Below are 23,854 nucleotides of genomic sequence, written 5' to 3' on the forward strand. Positions count from 1 at the left end.
TGAATTAATGGAAACTTTGCATAGAAAGAACCGCGAGCTAGCACGATGCGTGCGGGCACATTGCTCGCCCATGGATGTGATCCATATATACTCGTGTGCCCAACAGAGCACACTATATTGTTCTATACACGGAGGACGTAGATGTCGTGCAGACTGAGCAAATCATGGCAAATGATTAAACTAAGGAACAGGTCGAGATGATTTCAAGAATGGCAGATAATAATTTAGCAGGAAGCGTCATTTGCTAAGAACACACACAACTTATTAGCAGGAAATGTGTGTGTTATTATCGGTCTTCCCACACAATTAGCCGGTGCACCCTTGTTCGTTGCCCGCGTTCACCGCACCGTGCCGGCCTCTGCTCGCCGTTAGGCACCACAGCATGCTCTACTCACATCCCTCCGCGCGCTCGGCTTGTGGACGGTGTTTCCCTGCTTGTTCAACTGCTATATGCATATGGTTGCTCGCCGTTGAGGCGGCCGCGGAGTGCTTTGCTCTCGTCCCTCTGAAGGAAATATGCCCTAGAGGCAATAATAAAGTTGTTATTTATATTTCCTTATATCATGATAAATGTTTGTTATTCATGCTAGAATTGTATTAACCGGAAACTTAGTACATGTGTGAAAACATAGACAAACAGAGTGTCCCTAGTATGCCTCTACTTGACTAGCTCGTTAATCAAAGATGGTTAAGTTTCCTGATCATAGACATGTGTTGTTATTTGATCAACGGGATCAGATCATTAGAGAATGATGTGATGGACAAGACCCATCCGTTAGCTTAGCATTATGATTGTTTAGTTTTATTGCTATTGTTTTCTTCATGACTTATACATATTCCTCTGACTATGAGATTATGCAACTCCCGAATACCGAAGGAACACTTTCGGTGCTATCAAATGTCACAACGTAACTGGGTGATTATAAAGGTGCTCTACAAGTGTCTCTGAAGGTGTTTGTTGAGTTGGCATAGATCAAGATTAGGATTTTTTACTCCGTGTATCGGAGAGGTATCTCTGGGCCCTCTCGGTAATGCACATCACTATAAGCCTTGCAAGCAATGTGACTAATGAGTTAGTTACGGGATGATGCATTACGGAATGAGTAAAGAGACTTACCGGTAACGAGATTGAACTAGGTATGATGATACCGACGATCGAATCTCGGGCAAGTAACATACCGATGACAAAGGGAATGACGTATGTTGTTATGCGGTTTGACCGATAAAGAAGTTCATAGAATATGTAGGAGCCAATATGAGCATCCAGGTTCTGCTATTGGTTATTGACCGGAGATGTGTCTCGGTCATGTCTACATAGTTCTCGAACCCGTAGGGTCCGCACGCTTAATGTTCGATGACGATTTGTATTATGAGTTATGTGTTTTGTTGACCGAAGTTTATTCGGAGTCCGGAATGAGATCACGGACATGACAACGAGTCTCGAAATGGTCAAGAGGTAAAGATTCATATATTGTAAGTTTATATTCATACATCGGAATGGATTTGAGTGATTCGGGTATTTTATCGGAGTACCGAGGGGTTACCGGAACCCCCGGGGGGAAATCATGGGCCTTATGGGCCATGGGAGAGAAGAGGGGACGACCAACAAGGGGGAAGCGCCCCACCCCAAGGGGAGTCCGAATAGGAAGGGGAGGGGCGCGACCCCCCTTTCCCTCTTCCTCTCCCCTCCTTCCCTCCTTCCCCCTCCGTTGGATGGAAGAGGTGGGGGCCGAATCCTACTTGGACTAGGAATCCAAGTAGGATTCCCCCCTTGTCGTGCCCCTCCTAGGCCACCGGCCTCCTCCTCCCCCCTTTATATAAGGGGGCGGGGGCACCCCAAAGGACACCAAGATTTGTCTTAGCCGTGTGCGGTGCCCCCCTCCATAGTTTACTCCTCCGGTCATAGCGTCGTAGTGCTTAGGCGAAGCCCTGCGTGGATCACTTCACCATCACCGTCACCATGCCGTCGTGCTGACGGAACGCTCCCTCGACCCTCTACTGCATCAAGAGCTCGAGGGATGTCATCGAGCTGAATGTGTGCTGAACACGGAGGTGCAGTACGTTCAGTACTTGGATTGGTTGGATCATGAAGACATTCGACTACATCAACCGCGTTAACATAACGCTTCCGCTTTCGGTCTATGAGGGTACGTGGACACACTCTCCCCCTCTCGTTGCTATGCATCTCCTAGATAGATCTTGCGTGATCGTAGGAATTTTTTTGAATTGCTACGTTCCCCAACAGTGGCATCCGAGCCAGGTCTATGTGTAGATGATATGCACGAGTAGAACACAAAGAGTTGTGCGTGATAATAGTCATACTGCTTACCACCAACTTCTTACTTTGATTCGGCGGTATTGTTGGATCAAGCGGCCTGGACTGACATTACATGACCGCGTTCATGAGACTGGTTCTACCGACGTGCTTCGCACACAGGTGGCTGGCGGGTGTCTATTTCTCCAACTTTAGTTGAATCGAGTTTGATACGGCCGGTCCTTGTTGAAGGTTAAAACAGCACACTTGACGAAAAATCATTGTGGTTTTGATGCGTAGGTAAGAATGGTTCTTGCTAGAAGCCCGTAGCAGCCACGTAAAACTTGCAACAACAAAGTAGAGGACGTCTAACTTGTTTTTGCAGGGCATGTTGTGATGTGATATGGTCAAGACGTGATGAGATATAAATTGTTGTATGAGATGATCATGTTTTGTAAAAGTTATCGGCAACTGGCAGGAGCCTTATGGTTGTCGCTTTATTGTATGAAATGCAATCGCCATGTAATTGCTTTACTTTATCACTAAGCGATAGCGATAGTCGCAGAAGCAATAGTTGGCGAGACGACAACGATGCTATGATGGAGATCAAGGTGTCAAGCCGGTGATGACGGAGATCATGACAGTGCTTTGGAGATGGAGATCAAAGGCACAAGATGATGATGCCATATCATGTCACATATTTTGATTGCATGTGATGTTTATCCTTTATGCATCTTATTTTGCTTAGTACGGTGGTAGCATTATAAGTTGATCCCTCACTAAATTTGAAGGTATAAGTGTTGTCCCTGAGTATGCACCATTGCTACAGTTCGTCGTGCCGAGACACCAGGTGATGATCGGGTGTGATCAGCTCTACGTTCACATACAACGGGTGCAAGCCAGTTTTGCATGTGCAGAATACTCGGGTTAAACTTGACGAGCCTACCATATGCAGATATGGCCTCAGAACACTGAGACCGAAAGGTCGAACGCGAATCATATAGTAGATATGATCAACATAGAGATGTTCACCATTGAAAACTACTCCATCTCACGTGATGACCGGACATGGTTTAGTTGATATGGATCACGTGATCATTTAGATGACTAAAGGGATGTCGATCTAAGTGGGAGTTCTTAAGTAATGTGATTAATTGAACTTTAATTTATCATGAACTTAGTACCTGATAGTTTTTTGCATATCTATGTTGTTGTAGATCAATGGCCCATGCTACCGTTCCCTTGAATTTTAACGCGTTCCTAGAGAAAGCTAAGTTGAAAGATGATGGTAGCAACTACACGGAATGGGTCCGTAGTTTGAGGATTATCCTCATTACTGCACAGAAGAATTACGTCCTGGAAGCACCGCTAGGTGCAAGACCCACTGCAGGAGCAACTGCAGACGTTATGAACGTTTGGCAGAGCAAAGCTGATGACTACTCGATAGTTCCGTGTGCCATGCTTTACGGCTTAGAATCGGGACTTCAAAGACGTTTTGAACGTCATGGAGCATATGAGATGTTCCAGGATTTGAAGTTAATATTTCAAGCAAATGCCCGAGTTGAGAGATATGAAGTCTCCAACAAGTTCTATAGGTGCAAAATGGAGGAGAATAGTTCTGTCAGTGAACATATACTCAAAATGTCTTGGTATCATAAGCACTTGACTCAGCTGGAAGTTAATCTTCCTGATGATAGTGTCATTGATAGAGTTCTTCAATCACTGCCACCAAGCTATAAAGGCTTCGTGATGAACTATAATATGCAAGGGATGGAAAAGACAATTCCTGAGCTCTTCGCGATGCTAAAGGCTGCGGAGGTAGAAATCAAGAAGGAGCATCAAGTGTTGACGGTTAACAAGACCACTAGTTTCAAGAAAAAGGGTAAAGGGAAGAAGAGGAACTTTAAGAAGAAAGGCAAGCAAGTTGTTGCTCAAGGGAAGAAGCCCAAGTCTGGACCTAAGCCTGAAACTGAGTGCTTCTACTGCAAAGGGACTGGTCACTGGAAGCAGAACTGCCCCAAGTATTTGGCGGATAAGAAGGATGGCAAAGTGAAAGGTATATTTGATATACATGTTATTTATGTGTACTTTACTAATGCTCGTAGTAGCACCTGGGTATTTGGTACTGGTTCTGTTGCTCATATTTGCAACTCGAAACAGGGGCTACCGATAAAACGAAGATTGGCTAAGGACGAGGTGACGATGCGCGTGGGAAATGGTTCCAAAGTCGATGTGATCGCCGTTGGCCCGCTACCTCTACATCTACCGTCGGGATTAGTTTTAGACCTGAATAATAGTTATTTGGTGCCAGCGCTGAGCATGAACATTATATCTGGATCTTGTTTAATGCGATACAGTTATTCATTTAAATCAGAGAATAATGGTTGTTCTATTTATATGAGTAATATCTTTTATGTTCATGCACCCTTGATGAGTGGTCTATTTTTGTTAATAATATTGAAGCCAAAAGATGCAAAGTTAATAATGATAGTGCAACTTATTTGTGGCACTGCCGTTTAGGTCATATTGGTGTAAAGCGCATGAATAAACTCCATGCTGATGGGCTTTTGGAATCACTTGATTATGAATCACTTGATGCTTGCGAACCATGCCTCATGGGAAAGATGACAAAGACTCCGTTCTCCGGAAGAATGGAGCGAGGAACTGAATTATTGGAAATAATACATACTGATGTATGCGGTTCGATGAGTGTTGAAGCTCGCGGCGGGTATTGTTATTTTCTGACCTTCACAGATGATTTGAGCAGATATGGGTATACCTACTTGATGAAACATAAGTCTGAAACATTTGAAAAGTTCAAAGAATTTCAGAGTGAAGTGGAAAATCATCATAACAATAAAATAAAGTTTCTACGATCTGATCGTGGAGGTGAATATTTGAGTTATGAGTTTGGTCTTCATTTGAAACAATGTGGAATAGTTTCGCAACTCATGCCACCTGGAACACCACAACATAATGGTGTGTCTGAACGTCGTAACCGTACTTCATTGGATATGGTGTGATTTATGATGTCTCTTACCGATTTTCCACTATCGTTTTGGGGTTATGCTTTAGAGACGGCTGCATTCAAGTTAAATAGGGCACCATCTAAATCCGTTGAGATGACACCATATGAGCTGTGGTTTAGCAAGAAACCTAAGCTGTTGTTTCTTAAAGTTTGGGGCTGCGATGCTTATGTGAAAAAGTTTCAACCGGATAAGCTCGAACCCAAATCAGAGAAATGTGTCTTCCTAGGATACCCAAAGGAGACTGTTGGGTACACCTTCTATCACAGATCCGAAGGCAAGACATTTGTTGCTAAGAATGGATCCTTTCTAGAGAAGGAGTTTCTCTCGAAAGAAGTGAGTGGGAGGAAAGTAGAACTTGATGAGGTAATTGTACCTTCTCCCCAATTGGAAAGTAGTTCATCACAGAAATCAGTTCTAGTGATTCCTACACCAATTTGAGGAAGCTAATGATAATGATCATGAAACTTCAGATCAAGTTACTACCGAACCTCGTAGGTCAACCAGAGTACGATCCGCACCAGAGTGGTACGGTAATCATGTTCTGGAAGTCATGTTACTAGACCATGACGAACCTAAGAACTATGAGAAAGCGATGATGAGCCCAGATTCTGCGAAATGGCTTGAGGCCATGAAATCTGAGATGGGATCCATGTATGAGAACAAAGTGTGGACTTTGGTTGACTTGCCCGATGATCGGCAAGCCATAGAGAATAAATGGATCTTCAAGAAGAAGACTGACCCTGACGGTAATGTTACTATCTACAAAGCTCGACTTGTTGCAAATGGTTTTCGACAAGTTCAAGGAGTTGACTACGATGATACCTTCTCACCCGTACCGATGCTTAAGTCTGTCTGAATCATGTTAGCAATTGTCGCATTTTATGATTATGAAATTTGGAAAATGGATGTCAAAACTGCATTCCTTAATGGATATCTTAAAGAAGAGTTGTATATGATGCAACCAGAAGGTTTTGTCAATCCTAAAGGTGCTAACAAAGTGTGCAAGCTCCAGCGATCCATTTATGGACTGGTGCAAGCATCTCGGAGTTGGAATATACGCTTTGATAGTGTGATCAAAGCATATGGTTTTATACAGACTTTTGGATAAGTCTGTATTTACAAGAAAGTGAGTGGGAGCTCTATAGCATTTCTAATATTATATGTGGATGACATATTGTTGATTAGAAATGATATAGAATTTCTGGATAGCATAAAAGGATACTTGAATAAGAATTTTTTCAATGAAAGACCTCGGTGAAGCTGCTTATATATTGGGCATCAAGATCTATAGAGATAGATCAAGATGCTTAATTGGACTTTCACAAAGCACATACCTTGATAAAGTTTTGAAGAAGTTCAAAATGGATCAGTCAAAGAAAGGGTTCTTGCCTGTGTTACAAGGTGTGAAGTTGAGTCAGACTCAATGCCCGACCATTGTAGAAGATAGAGAGAAAATGAAACTCATTCCATATGCCTCAGCCATAGGTTCTATCATGTATGCAATGCTATGTACCAGACCTGATGTGTGCCTTGCTATAAGTATATTAGGGAGGTACCAAAGTAATCTAGGGGTGGATCACTGGACAGCGGTCAAGAACATCCTGAAATACCTGAAAAGGACTAAGAATATGTTTCTCGTTTATGGAGGTGACAAAGAGCTTGTCGTAAATGGTTACGTCGATGCAAGCTTTGACACTGATCCGGATGACTCTAAGTCACAAACCGGATACGTATTTATATTGAAGAGTGGAGCTGTCAGTTGGTGCAGTTCCAAGCAGAGCGTCGTGGCGGGATCTACGTGTGAAGCGGAGTACATAGCTGCTTCCTAAGCAGCAAATGAAGGGGTCTGAATGAAGGAGTTCATATCCGATCTAGGTGTAATACCAAGTGCATCGGGTCCAATGAAAATCTTTTGTGACAATACTAGAGCAATTGCCTTGGCGAAGGAATCCAGATTTCACAAGAGAACCAAACACATCAAGAGACGCTTCAATTCCATCCGCGATCAAGTCAAGGAGGGAGACATAGAGATTTGCAAAATACATACGGATCTAAATGTTGCAGACCGTTGACTAAGCCTCTTCCACGAGCAAAACATGATCATCACCAAGACTCCATGGGTGTTAGAATCATTACTATGTAATCTAGATTATTGACTCTAGTGCAAGTGGGAGACTGAAGGAAATATGCCCTAGAGGCAATAATAAAGTTGTTATTTATATTTCCTTATATCATGATAAATGTTTGTTATTCATGCTAGAATAGTGTTAACCGGAAACTTAGTACATGTGTGAATACAAAGACAAACAGAGTGTCCCTAGTATGCCTCTACTTGACTAGCTCGCTAATCAAAGAGGGTTAAGTTTCTTGACCATAGACATGTGTTGTCATTTGATCAACGGGGTCACATCATTAGAGAATGATGTGATGGACAAGACCCATCCATTAGCTTAGCATTATGATCATTTAGTTTTATTGCTATTCCTTTCTTCATGACTTATACATATTCCTCTCACTATGAGATTATGCAACTCACGAATACCGGAGGAACACTTTCTGTGCTATCAAACGTCACAACGAACTGGGTGATTATAAAGATGCTCTGCAGGTGTCTCCAAAGGTGTTTGTTGAGTTGGCATAGATCAAGATTAGGATTTGTCACTCCGTGTATCGGAGAGGTATCTCTGTGCCCTCTCGGTAATGCACATCACTATAAGCCTTGCAAGCAATGTGACTAATGAGTTAGTTACGGGATGATGCATTACGAAACGAGTAAAGAGACTTACCGGCAACGAGATTGAACTAGGTATGATGATACCGACGATCGAATCTCAGGCAAGTAACATACCGATGACAAAGGGAATGACTTATGTTGTTATGCAGTTTGACCGATAAAGATGTTCGTAGAATATATAGGAGCCAATATAAGCATCTAGGTTCCGCTATTGGTTATTGATCGGAGATGTGTCTCAGTCATGTCTACATAGTTCTCGAACCCGTAGGGTCCACACGCTTAACGTTCGATGACGATTTGTATTATTAGTTATGTGTTTTGGTGACCGAAGTTTGTTTGGAGTCCCGGATGAGATCACGGGGACATGACGAGGAGTCTCGAAATGGTCGAGAGGTAAAGATTCATATATTGGAAGGTTATATTCGGACACCGGAATGGTCCCGAGTGATTCGGGTATTTTATCAGACTACCGAGGGGTTACCGGAACCCCCCGGGGGAAAGCATGGGCCTCATGGTCCACGGGAGAGAAGAGGGGACAGTCCACAAGGGGGAGGCGCCCCCCGCCAAGGGGAGTCCGAATAGGAAGGGGAGGGGGCGCGGCCCCCCTTTCCCTGTTCCTCTTCTCTCCTTCCCTCTTCCCCCCTCCATTGGAAGGAAGAGGTGGGGGCGAATCCTACTTGGACTAGGAGTCCAAGTAGGACTCCCCCCTTGGCGCGCCCCTCCTAGGCCGCTGGCCTCCTCCTCCCCCCTTTATATACGGGGGCGGGGGGCACCCCAAAGGACACCAAGATTTGTCTTAGTCGTGTGCGATGCCCCCCTGCATAGTTTACTCCTCCGGTCATAGCGTCGTAGTGCTTAGGCGAAGCCCTGCGCGGATCACTTCACCATCACCGTCACCACGCTATCGTGCTGACGGAACTCTCCCTCGACCCTCTACTGAATCAAGAGCTCGAGGGACGTCATCGAGCTGAACGTGTGCTGAACACGGAGGTGCCGTACGTTCTGTACTTGGATCGGTTAGATCGTGAAGACGTTCAACTACATCAACCGTGTTAACATAATGCTTCCGCTTTCGGTCTACGAGGGTACGTGGACACACTCTCCCCGTCTCGTTGCTATGCATCTCCTAGATAGATCTTTCATGATCGTAGGAATTTTTTTTGAATTGCTACGTTCCCCAACACCCTCCTCGCGCTCTCTACCAGCGGTTGGGGCCGTCGCACGATCATGTTGGGGGCCCCATATGCACGCAGTTGCGCCGCATGTGTTGGGACGATGCAGTTACGTGCGGCACGATGGAGTTATGCACTAGAAAAACTGCCATCCAGGCGTGCCGATATTCCAGGTTGTCCAGCTTCCCCATTAATTCTTGCGGCCATTATAACCTTAGTCTCTTCAACCTTTCGATCGCGCCCCACAACACAACAAGAACACCCACGATGACACATACAGAGAGGATATCTAGTGCCGCTCCAATGGAGTTCGGCGTACATCAAGTGGAGACTCACACGAGGGAGAAGGATCTCTCTGTGGTGTACACCATCGACCCGGCCGTGGTGGAGGACTACATCAACACCGTGGAGCACTTGCCTGCTTAGGACAAGTACAATGGTTGGCAGACCTCCAGTACACCGACAGCCATGCCGAGTATGATCAAGAGGTTGTCGTCGCCCAGTTGTGCGTGCACCATCACGTCCTCGTCTACCACTACTCCCTGGCCACAAGGTCTTGCGAGCGTTTCACCAGGTTTGTCAACAGCCCCGACTACAAGTTTGCTACGGTGGACACCATCAACGATGTAAAAGCACTCAAGGTTACGGGCTCGGCCTGTAGGAACCTTGTCGACATCTGTGGCCACTTCAGGGTCTGGGGCTGCAAGAAGGAGAAGGACTTCCTGATACGTCTCTAATGTATCTATAATTTTTTATTGTTCCATGCTATTATATTATCGATCTTGGATGTTTTACATGCATTATTATGCTAATTTATACCATTTTGGGGGACTAACCTATTAACCCAGTGCCAAGTGCCGGTTGCTGTTTTTTCCTTGTTTATAAAAAACCAATACCAAATGGAGTCCAAACGGAATGAAGCTTTTTAAGAATTTTCACGGAGCAGAAGACACCTAGAAACCTTCAGGAGGAGGCCAGAAGGGCCACGGATGGGCCACAAGATCACAGGGCGCGCCCTAGGGGGCGCCTCCCAAGCTTGTGGCTCGATTATTTACGTGCAAGCGAACAGTGAAGTACTCCATAGATCATCAGTGTCCATGGTGCAGCGTCCATGTCCAGAATTGTGATGAAAGAATCTCAATGCGAACAGCCTAGTGATAGCTACCCAAAGGTAAGGCAATATATACCAGAAAAGTCAAAACAAAGGTAACGGAATCTCCAACGTCCGATCCTCAAATCTTCGGTAACCGAATCCATCTAACGCGGTTCTGTATCGGTCCGCAACGCGGTCTGAACATGCTTTCTTCCGCAAACTGGAGACAAATGTGGGCAAGGTTTGCGGGAGTCCGGACTGCTGTCACGCCCGCTTCTGACCGCCTAGCCCATTGAAACCCCTCCTCCCACGCCCGCGTGCGTTCCCGCCCAGTGCCGGCTGCCCGCATTCATGTCGTAGTATAGCTCACAACTCCACATTTATTGCGGCTTAGGGTGGACGCCACCTCTCACTGCCTTCGCCGTTGAAGCCGCGACCCGTCTGAGGGCTTATAGGTGACATTGGAGTATCTAGGTGACATTAGGGTTGATTGATATGTGTCGTATGGTGTTATTTTACTATGGACTCTAGGGCTATTTGTGACACTCATAGGAATAGCTCAATGGATTGATCGGAAAGAATAACTTTGAGGTGGTTTCGTACCCTACAAGCAATTTCATCTTATGTTCTCCGCGATAGGAACTTTGGAGTGAATCTTTGTTGCACGTTGAGGGATTGCCATATGAATTAATATGTTATCATTGTTGAGAGAACCTACACTAGTGAAAGTATGAACCCCAGGCGTTGTTTCCAAGCATTGCAATACCCTTTTTGCTAACTTTTGTTATTAGTTACCTTGCTGTTTTTATATTTTCATATTACAAAAACCTATATCTACCATCCATATTACACTTGTATCACCATCTCTTCGCTGAACTAGTGCACCTATACAATTTACCATTGTATTGGGTGTGTTGGGGACACAAGAGACTCTTTGTTATTATGTTGCAGAGTTGTTTAAGAGAGACCATCTTCATCCTACGCCTCCCACGAATTGATAAACCTTAGGTCATTCACTTGAGGGAAATTTGCTACTGTCCTACAAAACACTGTGCTTGGAGGCCCAACACGACTCTACAAGAAGAAGGTTGCGTAGTAGACATCAGTTGATTATATTTCATCTCCGGTGCATCTTGTTCATGCATTCATATGATGGACTCGTACTTGGTATATCCTACAGAACCCAGAGGATAGAGACCTATTTTTGATAACGTCTACTCAGCTGGAGCATATGACCAACGAGATTTTCTCCTATCATAGATAATTATGTAATTTCAGATAGGATCAACACTATTTTAGGTTGGTATTTTTTATTTTGGGTGTAAATCAAATTTTCCTTTTTGGTTCTGTTGGATGTCTGCGTTGCTTTCTTTTTAACACAACACAATCGGAATCGCTCCCATACAAAGGCATACACTCACTCCTTTGAACACATGCACGCACACCCTATCATTATGAGACCCTCGGAGAAACTAAGCTGAAATAGAATCTTGAGATTTTACAAAATCACCACAGCCGCCTCATAGGCAACCGGAACATATTCTCCCATTGAACGAACATCACCGGAAGCCTGGAAAAAATTCAGAAATAATGCGAGCACCAATGCATGTTTAGGACTTGAACTATGGTTGGCTGGGGATACCAATGCCCTCCTAACCGTCTAACTACAGTTTGGTTTGCAGATGTCTACATTGTTATGTGTAGAGGGTAGGCCCTCGTACAGTGTAGTAGTATCATCTCAATATATCCATTGAATGAAAATGTTCTTTGTAGATAAAAAAAGGCACATAAAGAATGATGGCTCGATTATTTACGTGCAAGCGAACAGTGAAGTACTCCATAGATCATCGGTGTACATGGTGCAGCGTCCATGTCCAGGATTGTGATGAAAGAATCTCAATGCGAACAGCCTAGTGATAGCTACCCAAAGGTAAGGCAATATATACCAGAAAAGTCAAAACAAAGGTAACGGAATCTCCAACGCCCCATACTCAAATATTCGGTAACCGATCCATTTAACGCGGTCCTTTATTGGTCTGCGACGCGGTTTGAACATGCTTCCTTTCGCAAACTGAAGACAAATGTGGGCAAGGTTTGTGGGAGTCTGGACTGCTGTAACGCCCGCTTCTGACCGCCTGGCCCATCGAAACCCCTCCTTCCACCCCGCGTGCGTTCCCGCCCGGCGCCAGCTGCCTGCATTCATGTCGCAGTATAGCTCACAACTCCACATTTATGGCGGCTCAGGGTGGCGCCACCTCTCACTGCCTCCGCCGTTGAAGCCGCGACCCGTCCGAGGCCCGGACCGCTGCACGCCCGGCTGAACGCGCCTACTCGCCGCATTCAAATGGCTTCATCAAACCCGCGTGGAACCCGAGGTACCCACTCCGGCCACACGACCGTTCACGGGCGGGTCGGCATTAAACGTGACGCCAGGCAAGCTCCTCCCATCCACCGTCTATTTAAACGAGGCCAAACGCCGGGCGAGCATAAAGTTCATCGCTCTCCATCTCTTCCTTCCATCATTTTCTCCACTCTTTTGATGGCATTCGACGAGCAGGAAGCGCAGTACTTTGACACAGAAGCCGGCTGGGTGGCCCGCTAAGCCGGCCGGATACGAGCAAGGAAGCTCGCTGCTCCACCTCCCTTGCCTAGCCCGACTAAGCCAGATGCTGCCCCAAGCCGCCGCGTGGTTCAGCAACTCGTCGCTCCAGGCCAGCTCGAGGAGGACGACGGCACGGGCATCGTCGTTACCGTCGATGACACCCTGTCGTTCCGCACCAGCTTGGTGGTCCGCCCAGCTCGGTTTCTTGTTTAGTTGAAAAAATGTCTAAAATGTAACCGTTTTTGTCCAGTTTGCCTGAAATCCATCATGTTTATATGAATTTGGCCTTGTTTGCAAGAATTTCATCCGGTTTGTTGAAAAAGATTTACAATGTATGCGGTTAGCGTTGGATGGCGGCCTCTGTTTCGTGTCCCCGGATTGGTCTCCTATTCACGGATGGATGCGGGAGAAAGTGTGTAGGTTGCCGTTGGAGTTGCCCTAAGGCAACACGTACCCATAACCAGGATTGCTGTTCGCTGTGTGGATACTGATAGCGGATCAGCAGCTCCAGGCCAGAGGGGTGCGTCCTCGTACGGTGTCGCACTGACGTGTCGAGCGCGAGGCTAAAGCAAGCCCGGACCCCTACCACTACCTGGACCGGAAATATCTCTCATTTTGTTGATTATAATGGAGCACGTCAACATGAGAACCAATTATATATGGTGGAGCCTAAAAAAGAATCAGATCTCTTTCACAGGTAACCATCAGCAGTATGCTCCTGTGACCATCAGCAGGACTAGAGGAGATGTTCTTAGTATCACCAAACCCTGTTGCCTGGATCTCACCTGCAACTCGATTAATTTATACCCCGTATGCATGCCTCCTCCGTTTCCTTTCTTTTTGTGGAAGTTACCCTGAACTTCGTAGTATATCTATAGTATCTTCTGTTCTGGCGCCTTCCATGGAGAAGGCCACGTCGTCGTCGTTCCATGTGCAGGCGGCGGCAGCCGTCCTGCCGCTATCGTTGGTGCTGGCGGTGGGCAGCCAAGGCCGGGACGAGGCGTTGCCCACGGCAGACCTGAACGGCAAGACGGTGCGGCTGTTCGAGTGCCTCTTCTGCAACAGGACGTTCCTCAAGCCGCAGGCTCTCGGCGGTCACCAGAACGCGCACCGCAGGGAACGCGCCGCCGGCTCCAAAAACCCCTACAGCGACGGCCCAATCGGAGGCGCCGCCGCCGTGGCCGCGTCCACCGGGCGCGCGTCCATGGATTGCTCTTCCATCGCTTCGCATGGCGGTGCCGTGGCGGCCCCTGGACCTGGACCAGTTCTTCCATCTCTACGCTTCGCCGAGCGCGCGCTGCCCCTGGACGGCGAGGCTGGCACTCTCAGCTTGGCAAGGGCCTCCGTCCGCAGCGGCGCCGGAAAGCCGCTGGACCTCGAACTACGCCTCTAGTGTCGTCTGCTGGGTGCTGCCATTCATATTCCACAGGTAAATACTTCTTAACTCGACGCTATTTCTTCTTTGAGAAAACTACGGCGGGCCAGAACCAATTTTTCCTCGATAAAATTTGATGTACAAAAAAAAGCGAGATTTATACTCCCTCCGTTCCAAAATAGATAACCCAACTTTTTACTAAAGTTAGTACAAAGTTGGGTCATCTATTTTGAAACGGAGGGAGTAATTGATAAACGTAGGACAGGTGTTGGTTACATTTCGCCCTAATCTTGCCATGAGTGTTTTGAGTGGTTGGCCAAAGAAAAAAGAAAAAAAACATCTGTTTGACAAAGTCAAATTTCTCTTTGTTAAGAAAAAGTCATGTTTCCCTTTTTGAGAGAAGTCCATTTTACAACCCGAACTCTTCGGCTTGTAGAAGATTCAATCTCAAACTCTCAAAACCAGCTATGAGTCAACCTTCCATCCTTGACTAGGGTCTCGCTCAGTAGACCAGGTTTGACCCTGTTGACCATCGAACCAATGTGCGTAGTCAGCAACAATGTCAGCTGATTGATTAATAGTGCATAAAATAAAATTTGGAGCTATTCTAAATTTTGCTAGTCCAAAGTGTCTGTAAAATTTCCGGGAATTCTCTGTATATTATTGTTGATTTTACATAATAATATAGAATTTTAATGAGTATTTAGAATGCTTTGACAAAAATAGGCTAAAAAGAACTGAAAAAGTAATTCCATGATTTTTTTTTTGCTGGGCAAGACATTCTGAAACTTCCCAGAATGATAAGTATATTATCCTTGATTTTATCAAAAATTTCTAGAGACTTTGATTTTCTTGACAAAATTTGGCCAAAAAGGCAAGATATGTAGTTTAATTTCACTATATTTATAATTCTGTTAGGTAAAAAATTGTGAAAATTTCCCAGAATGATCACTATATTATTTTTGAGTTTTATAGATTGTTTTCAAACAAATTAAGGAGATTTTCATTTTTCTGCTCCATTTGAATGAGTTGACTGGATGGTTAACACGGGCAAACCCGACCTACTCCGCAAAAAACAGAGTCGGGGGAGGGGAGGATTGAATCATGGCTGGTCTTGGGAGAAAAGGTTGAGTCTTACCTGGTTTTCGAGTTGGGGGTTGAATCTTAGTCAACTGAAGAGTTCAGGTTTGTAGAATGGACTTCTCTTTTTTTTGAAACTGGGACGGGAAAGACTCCTCTCTAGTGGCGATACTATGTGTTAGTTGTGGGTTCAACTAACCCCATAGTTTTTTTATGATACTCTTATATTTATACATAATAGTGCAAAGCGTTAGTCGTATAGTTTTGAGAGTTTAGGGCATTTGACCCCACTACATTTTTGTGTTCGCACCGCCACTGCTCCCCACCTAACTATATTAAGAAAAATAGAGTTGGGGTTCACAAGATCCAGGAAGAGAAGAAAACACACCAGATAACAGCGTATTCCTGGAGTTCATTAGGCGTAAGCCTGTTGGACCAAAGGGTGAGATCTGAGATTAGATTCGTGGTTATAGCTATGTTTTTATGTCTTCATTGCGGAAGACATTGGTTTTAGGGGCTCTCCATATTTTCGAGAGAAATGGCTGGGTGCTGAAACGGGGGATGGAAGGGAGAATTGAATTATTATTTCTCTCCCTTTGGGTTTATAAAGCCATAGCGTATTTCTTGTGACATTAATTTTAATTTTGTTGGTCAAATTGAATAGATACAATACCAAAGTTCTGGTACAAACTGGAAAACAGAGTGAAGTTAATTAACAACCTAATTGTGGTCAAAGACTTGTGATAATTAGATTCTGTAGGTACCTTAGCCAACTGTACATGGGATCGACTAACCTCTGTCCATGCATGCAGGTGTGCCGTCGAGGGGGAAAATGGAGGCACCGGCGGCAAGGGGGGCCGAACTTGCTATCACCACATCGTATATATGCGCATCTTGGCTCACTATAGCGCTACTGTGTATATATAGGTGTGTTCAATTAGGAACTTGACACATCAGTTGGTTTGCCATGCGTGTGTACACACAAGCAAAACTATTATACCATAGCATTCCGCGGTTAGTCAGTCACATGCCACCCACGTGAGATCAAGGTAGAACTGGTTAAATGCCTATGTGTTGCGACCGAACAAAATGATATACACAATGATTAAAAACTTGCAGCATGTGCCCATGCCTAGCATGTAGCCGTCACTGCTGTTCACGGGAGTGCGAGAAATGCTCGCGGTAGAGAGGTGACTGTGTACATTAATTCTGGAGCAATGCTACACGTACAGGAAATTACGGGCAAAGTTTAATTACAGGCTGAGTTGGCTTAACATAATTGGATAGAAGGAGAGTGAGGCGGGACCACCCCGGGTAGAAATAGGGGGGGGGGGGGGGCGATTTAAGGGAAGGCCCCGTAAATGCCTGTAAGAACCCCCGTACGTCTAGGATTATTGTTAATTCTGATTCAGAAGTAGTCATGCCATTTACAAAAAAATTAACCACATAAGCATATATCAATTACCTCAAAAGTGTGTATGCAAGAGTTACCACGTCCTGCTGTCGGCCTTCTCGTGCAACCACGCCCATGCGATCGGCCCACACATGTGAAAAATGAAACGATATGAACGCACCACCATCTCCAATTAAAGATGAATCTCGATTCGGCACATCAACAACACAGGCAGATGCCCCTCTCCATTCGAATTGATCTATAGCCGTGATGACACACCATACTAAAAATCAATAATAATTTGGATCAGCAGACCACCTCCCACCTCTTCCTCTGTTGCATAGAAGTTCTCGAACGAACGTTGGCTCCATACCATTTCCAGTTTTCATATTTCGTGTAGAGAAATATATATGTATATTAAAACGTTTTGTAAATCCTTAGTTGCCGACAGTTTTCTTTCGCTTCAAGCTCCAAAACTGAAGATGGCGGCCCAACCAAGCAGAGCACAGGCACGCCGTTGAGGCCTCAGACAAGAGCCACCCAGAGAACGTGGTAGTTGGGTCGCCGACACATGGGAGTCCAAGGTTTGGTGTCTATGGTGTGCTGTGTTGGAGGCGAGGAGGAGATCGCAGGTGATTGGACCGTGCCGTCGTTTGGAGGGATGGTGGGGGCGACAGCAAGTCAGCAACACATCGGAAGCAGTGGCTCGGACAGGACGGGGTGGGGTGGCGAAGGCATGCGCTTGGGCTGGAGGTACGGGGTGGGGGTGGGGGACAGAAGGAGGAAGAATATGGACAGGAAATAGTTGGAACGTGATGGACGAAAAGGAGAAGATCCCTGCCGTTTATTCATATCCAACGTCTCAGGAACTGGGTAACCCTAGATAAAAATGTTTTCCTATTGAGCTGGATTCTTGTCTTTGCAGCCGTCCCTTCTCTATATATAGCTCTCTCGCGCTTCCGAGATTCTTCATATAGCCAGTGCTCACGAGCATGCACTGCGTGTGACGCGAACACGACGACCGGTCCATCACAAGCATACAATAGATACAAACGTGTGTGATTGTAAGCTAGTAGTAGTACCTATCTCTCGATCGACCATGGCTGCCTCCGCCGAGGTCGCCACCACCAACGACCCGCCTCTGGTGGACAGCTACTGCGCGCTTCTCCTCGGAGACGAGCTTGGAAGCGGCAGCGGCTTTGTGCCCGCGCCGCAGGCGCTGTCGGCGGAGAGCCTGACCGTGCTGCAGCGTGACCTGCCAATGATCGACTTGAAGTGCCTGACGAGCGGCGAAGCGAGGGAGAGGGACGTGTGTGCCGACGCCATGGCGAGCGCGGCGTCGGAGTGGGGCTTCTTCCAGGTGACCAGCCACGGCGTGAGGCGGGAGCTCCTGGAAGGGATGAGGCGGGAGCAGGCGGTGCTATTTCACCAGCCGTTCGATACCAAGGAGAAGGCCGGACTCGTAGACGGCTCGTACCGGTGGGGCAACCCGACGGCAACGTCGCTCCGTCAGCTTTCCTGGTCGGAGGCCTTCCACGTTCCGCTCGCGAGCATCTGTGGGGAAGACGGCGAGCACGCACAGCTCAGTTCCTTGAGCTTGAGGTACGTAAGCAAGCAGGGCATGCATTCATGAGTGACGTCACATGGCTGATGAGCAGAAGTTTCCATATGCGAGCAGGGGAGTGATGCAGGAGGTGGCGGACGCCATGTCGCGGGTGGCAGACACGGTGGCCGGGACGCTGGCGAGGAACCTCGGGCACGCCGGGTCCACGTTCCCGGCGGCCGCAGGGTGCGACGGGACGACATGCTTCCTGCGGCTGAACAGGTACCCGGCGTGCCCGTTCGCGGACACGTTCGGCATGGTGCCGCACACGGACAGCGACTTCCTCACCATCGTCTGCCAGGACCAGGTTGGGGGCCTGGAGATCATGAACGGCTCCCACTGGGTCGCCGTGAAACCCCACCCCGACGCGCTCGTTGTCAACGTCGGCGATTTGTTCCAGGTAATAACCACTAGTTCCCGGACGCCAACTTCGCCCCCATATATAGGTCCGTACGTTTTCAAGTTTTTCCTATGCAATCCCACAGATATGCATGTACGCAGCACTATTTCATGTCCGTATCGAACAAACACATGAGGCATCTTTAATTCTTCTTCTATTATAGCTTGGTTCTGTGCATTATTTGTTTGTTTCAGGCGTGGAGCAACAACAGGTACAAGAGCGTGGAGCACAAGGTGGTGGCCAACTCCAAGGCGGAGCGCTTCTCCATCGCCTACTTCCTGTGCCCGTCGCATGACTCGCTCATCGGCACATGCGGCAAGCCGTCGCCGTACAGGCCGTTTACATTCGGAGAGTACAGGAGGAAGGTTCAGGATGATGTCAGGCAAACGGGGAAAAAGATTGGGCTACCCAACTTTCTCAAATGTTCTACGATAAGTTGAAGACCTGAATGACATCGTCGTATGAGCTCAGTCTCGCCACCAGTTGCAGTTTGGCATCGGAGGAAAATTCCTTCTTTGTCCTTTCTGTATACCGCTTTCAGTGCATAATTTGTCTTCTGAAAGTCCAGCATGTTTATCTTTGATCAAGATTCAAGAAGTGTATTCTAAATCCATCCCCCCCCCCCCCCCCCCCCCAACACCCCCACACAGCCGCCCAAAGAAAAGTTAGCTAATGTTAAATTCAAAAACATAGTTTTCCAATGCAAAGATGTTCTTATGATGTTGGATGGTACGTGTACCGACGGCCTCTTTTGTAATCAAATGTGACATGTCAGTTAGGACCCCTAACTAATGTTTAAGTGAATGGTCACATATCTTCTTCCATGTTTTGCAAGCTCATGTACATATGGATGAAGCAATGTGTATGTGGAACATGCTACCATTACAGTAGGGATGTAATGGGATCAAAGCGGAATCTACACTAGCTCTGTGCACGACAGTTTTGCCCCCCCCCCCCCCCCCCCCCAGACACACACAATGTGTATGTTATAGTAGGGATGTAATGGGATCAAAGCGGAATCTAGACGATTGGAGCATGTGTAGGAGAGAAAGTAAGGGTTCACTGACTCTGCGCACGGCAGTTTTGCTTCGGTAAGCAACCCCCCCCCCCCCCCCCCCCCCCACATACACACACAATGTGTATATGGAACATGCTAACAATATACTAGGAGGTAATGGGATCAAAGCGGAATCTAACTTCTTGGCGACGATTGGAGCATGTGTAGGAGAGAAAATAAGGGTGCACTGACTCTGCGCATGGCAGTTTTGCTTCGGTAAGCACCCCCCCCCCCCCCCCACCCCCACACACACACAATGTGTATGTCGAACATGCTAGCACTATATTAGGGATGTAATGGGATCAAACCGGAATCTAACTACTTCGAGACGATTGGAGCATGGGCAGGAGAGGAAAAAGGTGCACTAGCTCTGCGCACGACATCGCCCCGCACACACTTAAAGATTCCGGCCCCTTTAATAAAAAAGAGTTGATCTTTGAGATTTTCTATTTGATCCGTTGGGAGAAAGGAGGTCAGAATTTATTGATTGTGAATGTATAAGAATACCCTTTTTAAGTGACTTTAAGATTTGTGTAACTTTTCTTTTGAAATAAGATTTGTCTTCATCCACAAAACAAAGAAAATTGTGTAACTTTTATGGGGTGCAGCGAAGAAAAACTAAAAAACAATTGTGCCAGTTTGGACTTCACATGCAAAGGCAACCTTCTCTATCGATCGAGATATAAGTTTGAACGCATGGATCTGATTTGACAGTCACGAAGGGGCGGCAAGCTTTGTGGTGCCGCCGAGCCGTTCGATGTGTATGGCAATTCCCTCCCTTGTGCCTCACCATCTCTGCGATGCATTAGTTCGTGGCCCGTGGCGAGACATGTACTAGGCATAGTCGCGTCGAATAAATAGGACAGAAAGTTGTGGTGCGGGTTCGCTTACCACGTGATGAAAGCTATCTATCTAGGGTCGGGTCGTTTGCTGCCATCTCTTTCCTTGCTGATGATGGGAAACGCCATTGCTTGCCAACATAAATAACCATGGAAACAAGAGGCGTCTGTTGTATGTTGGCAATACAAGAGCGACACGTAGTACGCCGCAGGTTCCCTTCTAGTACCTTTTTTCTAGGAAGGAAAAGCTGTGCCTGCATTATTATGGTCAATGAATGAAGTGACAGTAGTAGTACGTCAGTGGAACTTTGTACATGAACGCACAACACCATAGAAACTTGTTGACGACGGGCGCGCGCTTGTCGCGTTCAGCATGTGGCCGGCCCTCGAATCAACCAACATCGGACAGTGTCGCCGGAGTGTTGAATCGTCAAAAGACCGGCAGTTTTCTTTTTCCGAAAAAAGTTGCCTGTCTCGATCTGCCACATTATTATCATCTTGAATCTCGCGCTATGTGGCCTCTGTGGTAGACGATGACGACATGGTGTGGGATACAGTTTTTCGACCATCTTCTCGTAAATGGATTGATGCATGCGCCATATATCCAGCTACTAGTTCGTAGACGGCCCAACCAAGGACAAGGAGCAGCTAGCCAGCGCGAATGAACCTCTGAGCTCATTGCTAAAACAAAATAGAATTATTTTCTTCATAATGTACGGTGACTGTACATTAATTTTAGTCTGTTTTTTATATCAAAGTTGTGGGATCAGTTGACACCACAGCTTGTCCATAGAATCGCCACTAGCTGAGGCCACCGCCAAGGATAAACTGAAACATCCCAAAAAAAAAGGATGCACTAAAACGAGCTAGGGTTTGCCTTCTCTCATCGCTAGGATTCTTCACCAGCAGAGGGCGAATTAGGTTTTGGAAAGCATTTCACGTTACTGCTCCCGTTCTTCACCACAGGCCGACTACACCAAAGGTCAATCCCCGCTGCGCGCCGTTATGACCAATGTTTGTGTGGTCCGGTCTTCGCGAATGTTGTCCTCAAACAACATCGCCTCAAGACCAGGTGCCGCCACTACATCTGCAACTGATTAGTACACGTGTCGTGATCTGATCCATCTTTTATTATGACTACTATTGCATGTGTGATGTTGGTGTTCATGTTGTGGTCCGGTCTAGTGTTTTCAATAAGTTATCACACAAGTATAACACTATACAATTCTAGTTAACAAACAGTTTCAGGATTTTGCACTAATTTTGTAAAAATAATAATTGGGCGAATTGGCACCCGAGACTCAATGATCCGCGTTCCACACATGTCTTTCAGTAATAATATATGTCATCTTACTATCGAATGGCCTCTACTCTAAAAAATGTCACTTTGACACCTCAGGCTTGCATAAATAGCATATTAAAATGTATGCGAAATATCCACAATGGATGCAATCACTATAACTTAGTTTGATCAACCAAGAAGTTTTTTATATTAACAAATAGAGATAGAAAAGATCTTGAGCTTATCTACGTGGCACATCTCGTCATTCACTACATATTTCATATGTTAACAAAGAGCCTATTTAATTATTTATTTTACTTTTTTGCGAGAAAAGTTCCGATCTATTCATCAAGTATTCAAGGTAGTACAACGAATATCAGAAGTAAAAAAAGTTACATCCAGGTGCCGTGGATCACCTAGCGACGACTATAAGCACTGGAGCGAGCTGAACACACGCCACCATCATCGCCCGTCCATCATCGAAGCCAAATCTTGTTGTACTAGACAGTCGAGAAGTCACCATGCTAAAGCCTCATAAAACCAACGGACCAGAACAGATAAGGCGGGAGCAGGCGCGGCTATTTCACCTGCCATTCGATATCAAGGAGAAGACCGGACTCCTCAACGGCTCGTACTGGTGGTCGCCATGCTAAAACCCGACAGCGACGTCTCTCTGGCAGCTCTCGTGGTCGGAGGCCTTCCACGTTCCGCTCGCGAGTCGCGAGCATCTCAGAGGAAAACCAAGACTGCGAGCATGCAGAGCTCAGCTCCTTGAGAGGTACTCGTACGTACGTAAGCATGCATGCATGCAAGCCTGTTCGTCAGATGGCTGGATGAGCACAAGTTTTGCTATGCCAGCAGGGGAGTGATGCAGGAGGTGGCGGCCGCGATGTCGCGGGTGGCGGACACGGTGGCCAGGACGCTGGCGAAGAACCTCGGGATCGAAGTTCCGTGCGACGGGACGACGTGCTTCCAGGGGCTGGTGCCCGTTCGCGGCGGACACGTTCGGCATGGTGCCGCAAATACCTCCATAGAGTCACTGACTCACTCTACATTATTTTATCTCCTACACATGCTTTTTTTTATAACTTTCGATCTATTCATCAACAGTTAAGGTAATACAAAAAACACCAGAAGTAAAAAATACATCTAGGCCCGTAGACCACCCAGCGACGACAACTAGCACTAGTAGAAAAAGGGCCTTTAGTCTCCTTACTAAAGCCTCCCCAAGGCCCTCCACGTGGCCGCTGCCTGGAGGTCCACCTTTAGTCCCGGTTGATAACACCAACCGGTACTAAAGGCAATTTTATGATTTTTTTTAAAAAAATTTGATTTTTTTTTATTTTTAAATTTCTAAATTATTTTAACGCTTAACTTCCGGGTTCTATTCTCCCTCGTTTCCAAGTCTGCACTTGTTGTTTTCCTGACAATAGTAAGATGTCAATCTTATTAACCCTCAGGAATTTAGCTTGAGCATGAAGTCACACATTTCACTGTTTGAGTTTGAAACTATTGTTCTAAAAAACAATAATTATTTAGTAACACTAATATTTCTTGAATAAGTAGTTTGACCAGATTTGATCAGAATTCAAAAAAACTGAAATAATTATTTAGTAACACTAATATTTCTTGAATAATTAGTTTGACCATTGTTTGACCATAGTTTGACCAGATTTGACCAAAATTCAAAAAAATTAAAATAATTATTTAGTAACACTAATACTTCTTGAATAAGTAGTTTGACCATAGTTTGACCAGATTTAACAAAAATTAAAAAAAACAAAAATTTGAGCATAACTTTTTTTCCTTTTAGAATTTGAGGATTCTAAAAATTTGCAAACAGGCCGTAGGCCGTCAAAATCGGATGCGGATTTTTGTGCTGAACATTTTGATATATTATACGTTTTTTTCTGACATCGTATGCAAAAGTTATAGCCGTTT

The 23,854-nt window shown here is 45.9% G+C and overlaps 2 protein-coding genes across 2 annotated transcripts; both read left to right on the forward strand.

Moving 5' to 3' along the window:
• The first annotated feature begins 13,785 nt into the window (after positions 1-13,785).
• LOC109785291 (uncharacterized) lies at positions 13,786-14,414 on the forward strand. The gene has a single exon (XM_020343884.3). The coding sequence runs from the start codon at positions 13,786-13,788 to the stop codon at positions 14,275-14,277; it is 492 nt and encodes a 163-aa protein (XP_020199473.1). The 3' UTR covers positions 14,278-14,414.
• A 3,417-nt stretch (positions 14,415-17,831) lies between these two features.
• Positions 17,832-19,175, forward strand: LOC109785294 (gibberellin 2-beta-dioxygenase 6-like). The gene is made up of 3 exons (XM_020343886.1): positions 17,832-18,334; positions 18,411-18,735; positions 18,930-19,175. The coding sequence occupies exons 1-3, from the start codon at positions 17,832-17,834 to the stop codon at positions 19,173-19,175; spliced, it is 1,074 nt and encodes a 357-aa protein (XP_020199475.1).
• The last annotated feature ends 4,679 nt before the right edge of the window (positions 19,176-23,854 follow it).

This window comes from Aegilops tauschii, chromosome 4, assembly GCF_002575655.3.
Source record: "Aegilops tauschii subsp. strangulata cultivar AL8/78 chromosome 4, Aet v6.0, whole genome shotgun sequence".
In the NCBI taxonomy this organism is placed as follows: domain Eukaryota; kingdom Viridiplantae; phylum Streptophyta; class Magnoliopsida; order Poales; family Poaceae; genus Aegilops; species Aegilops tauschii.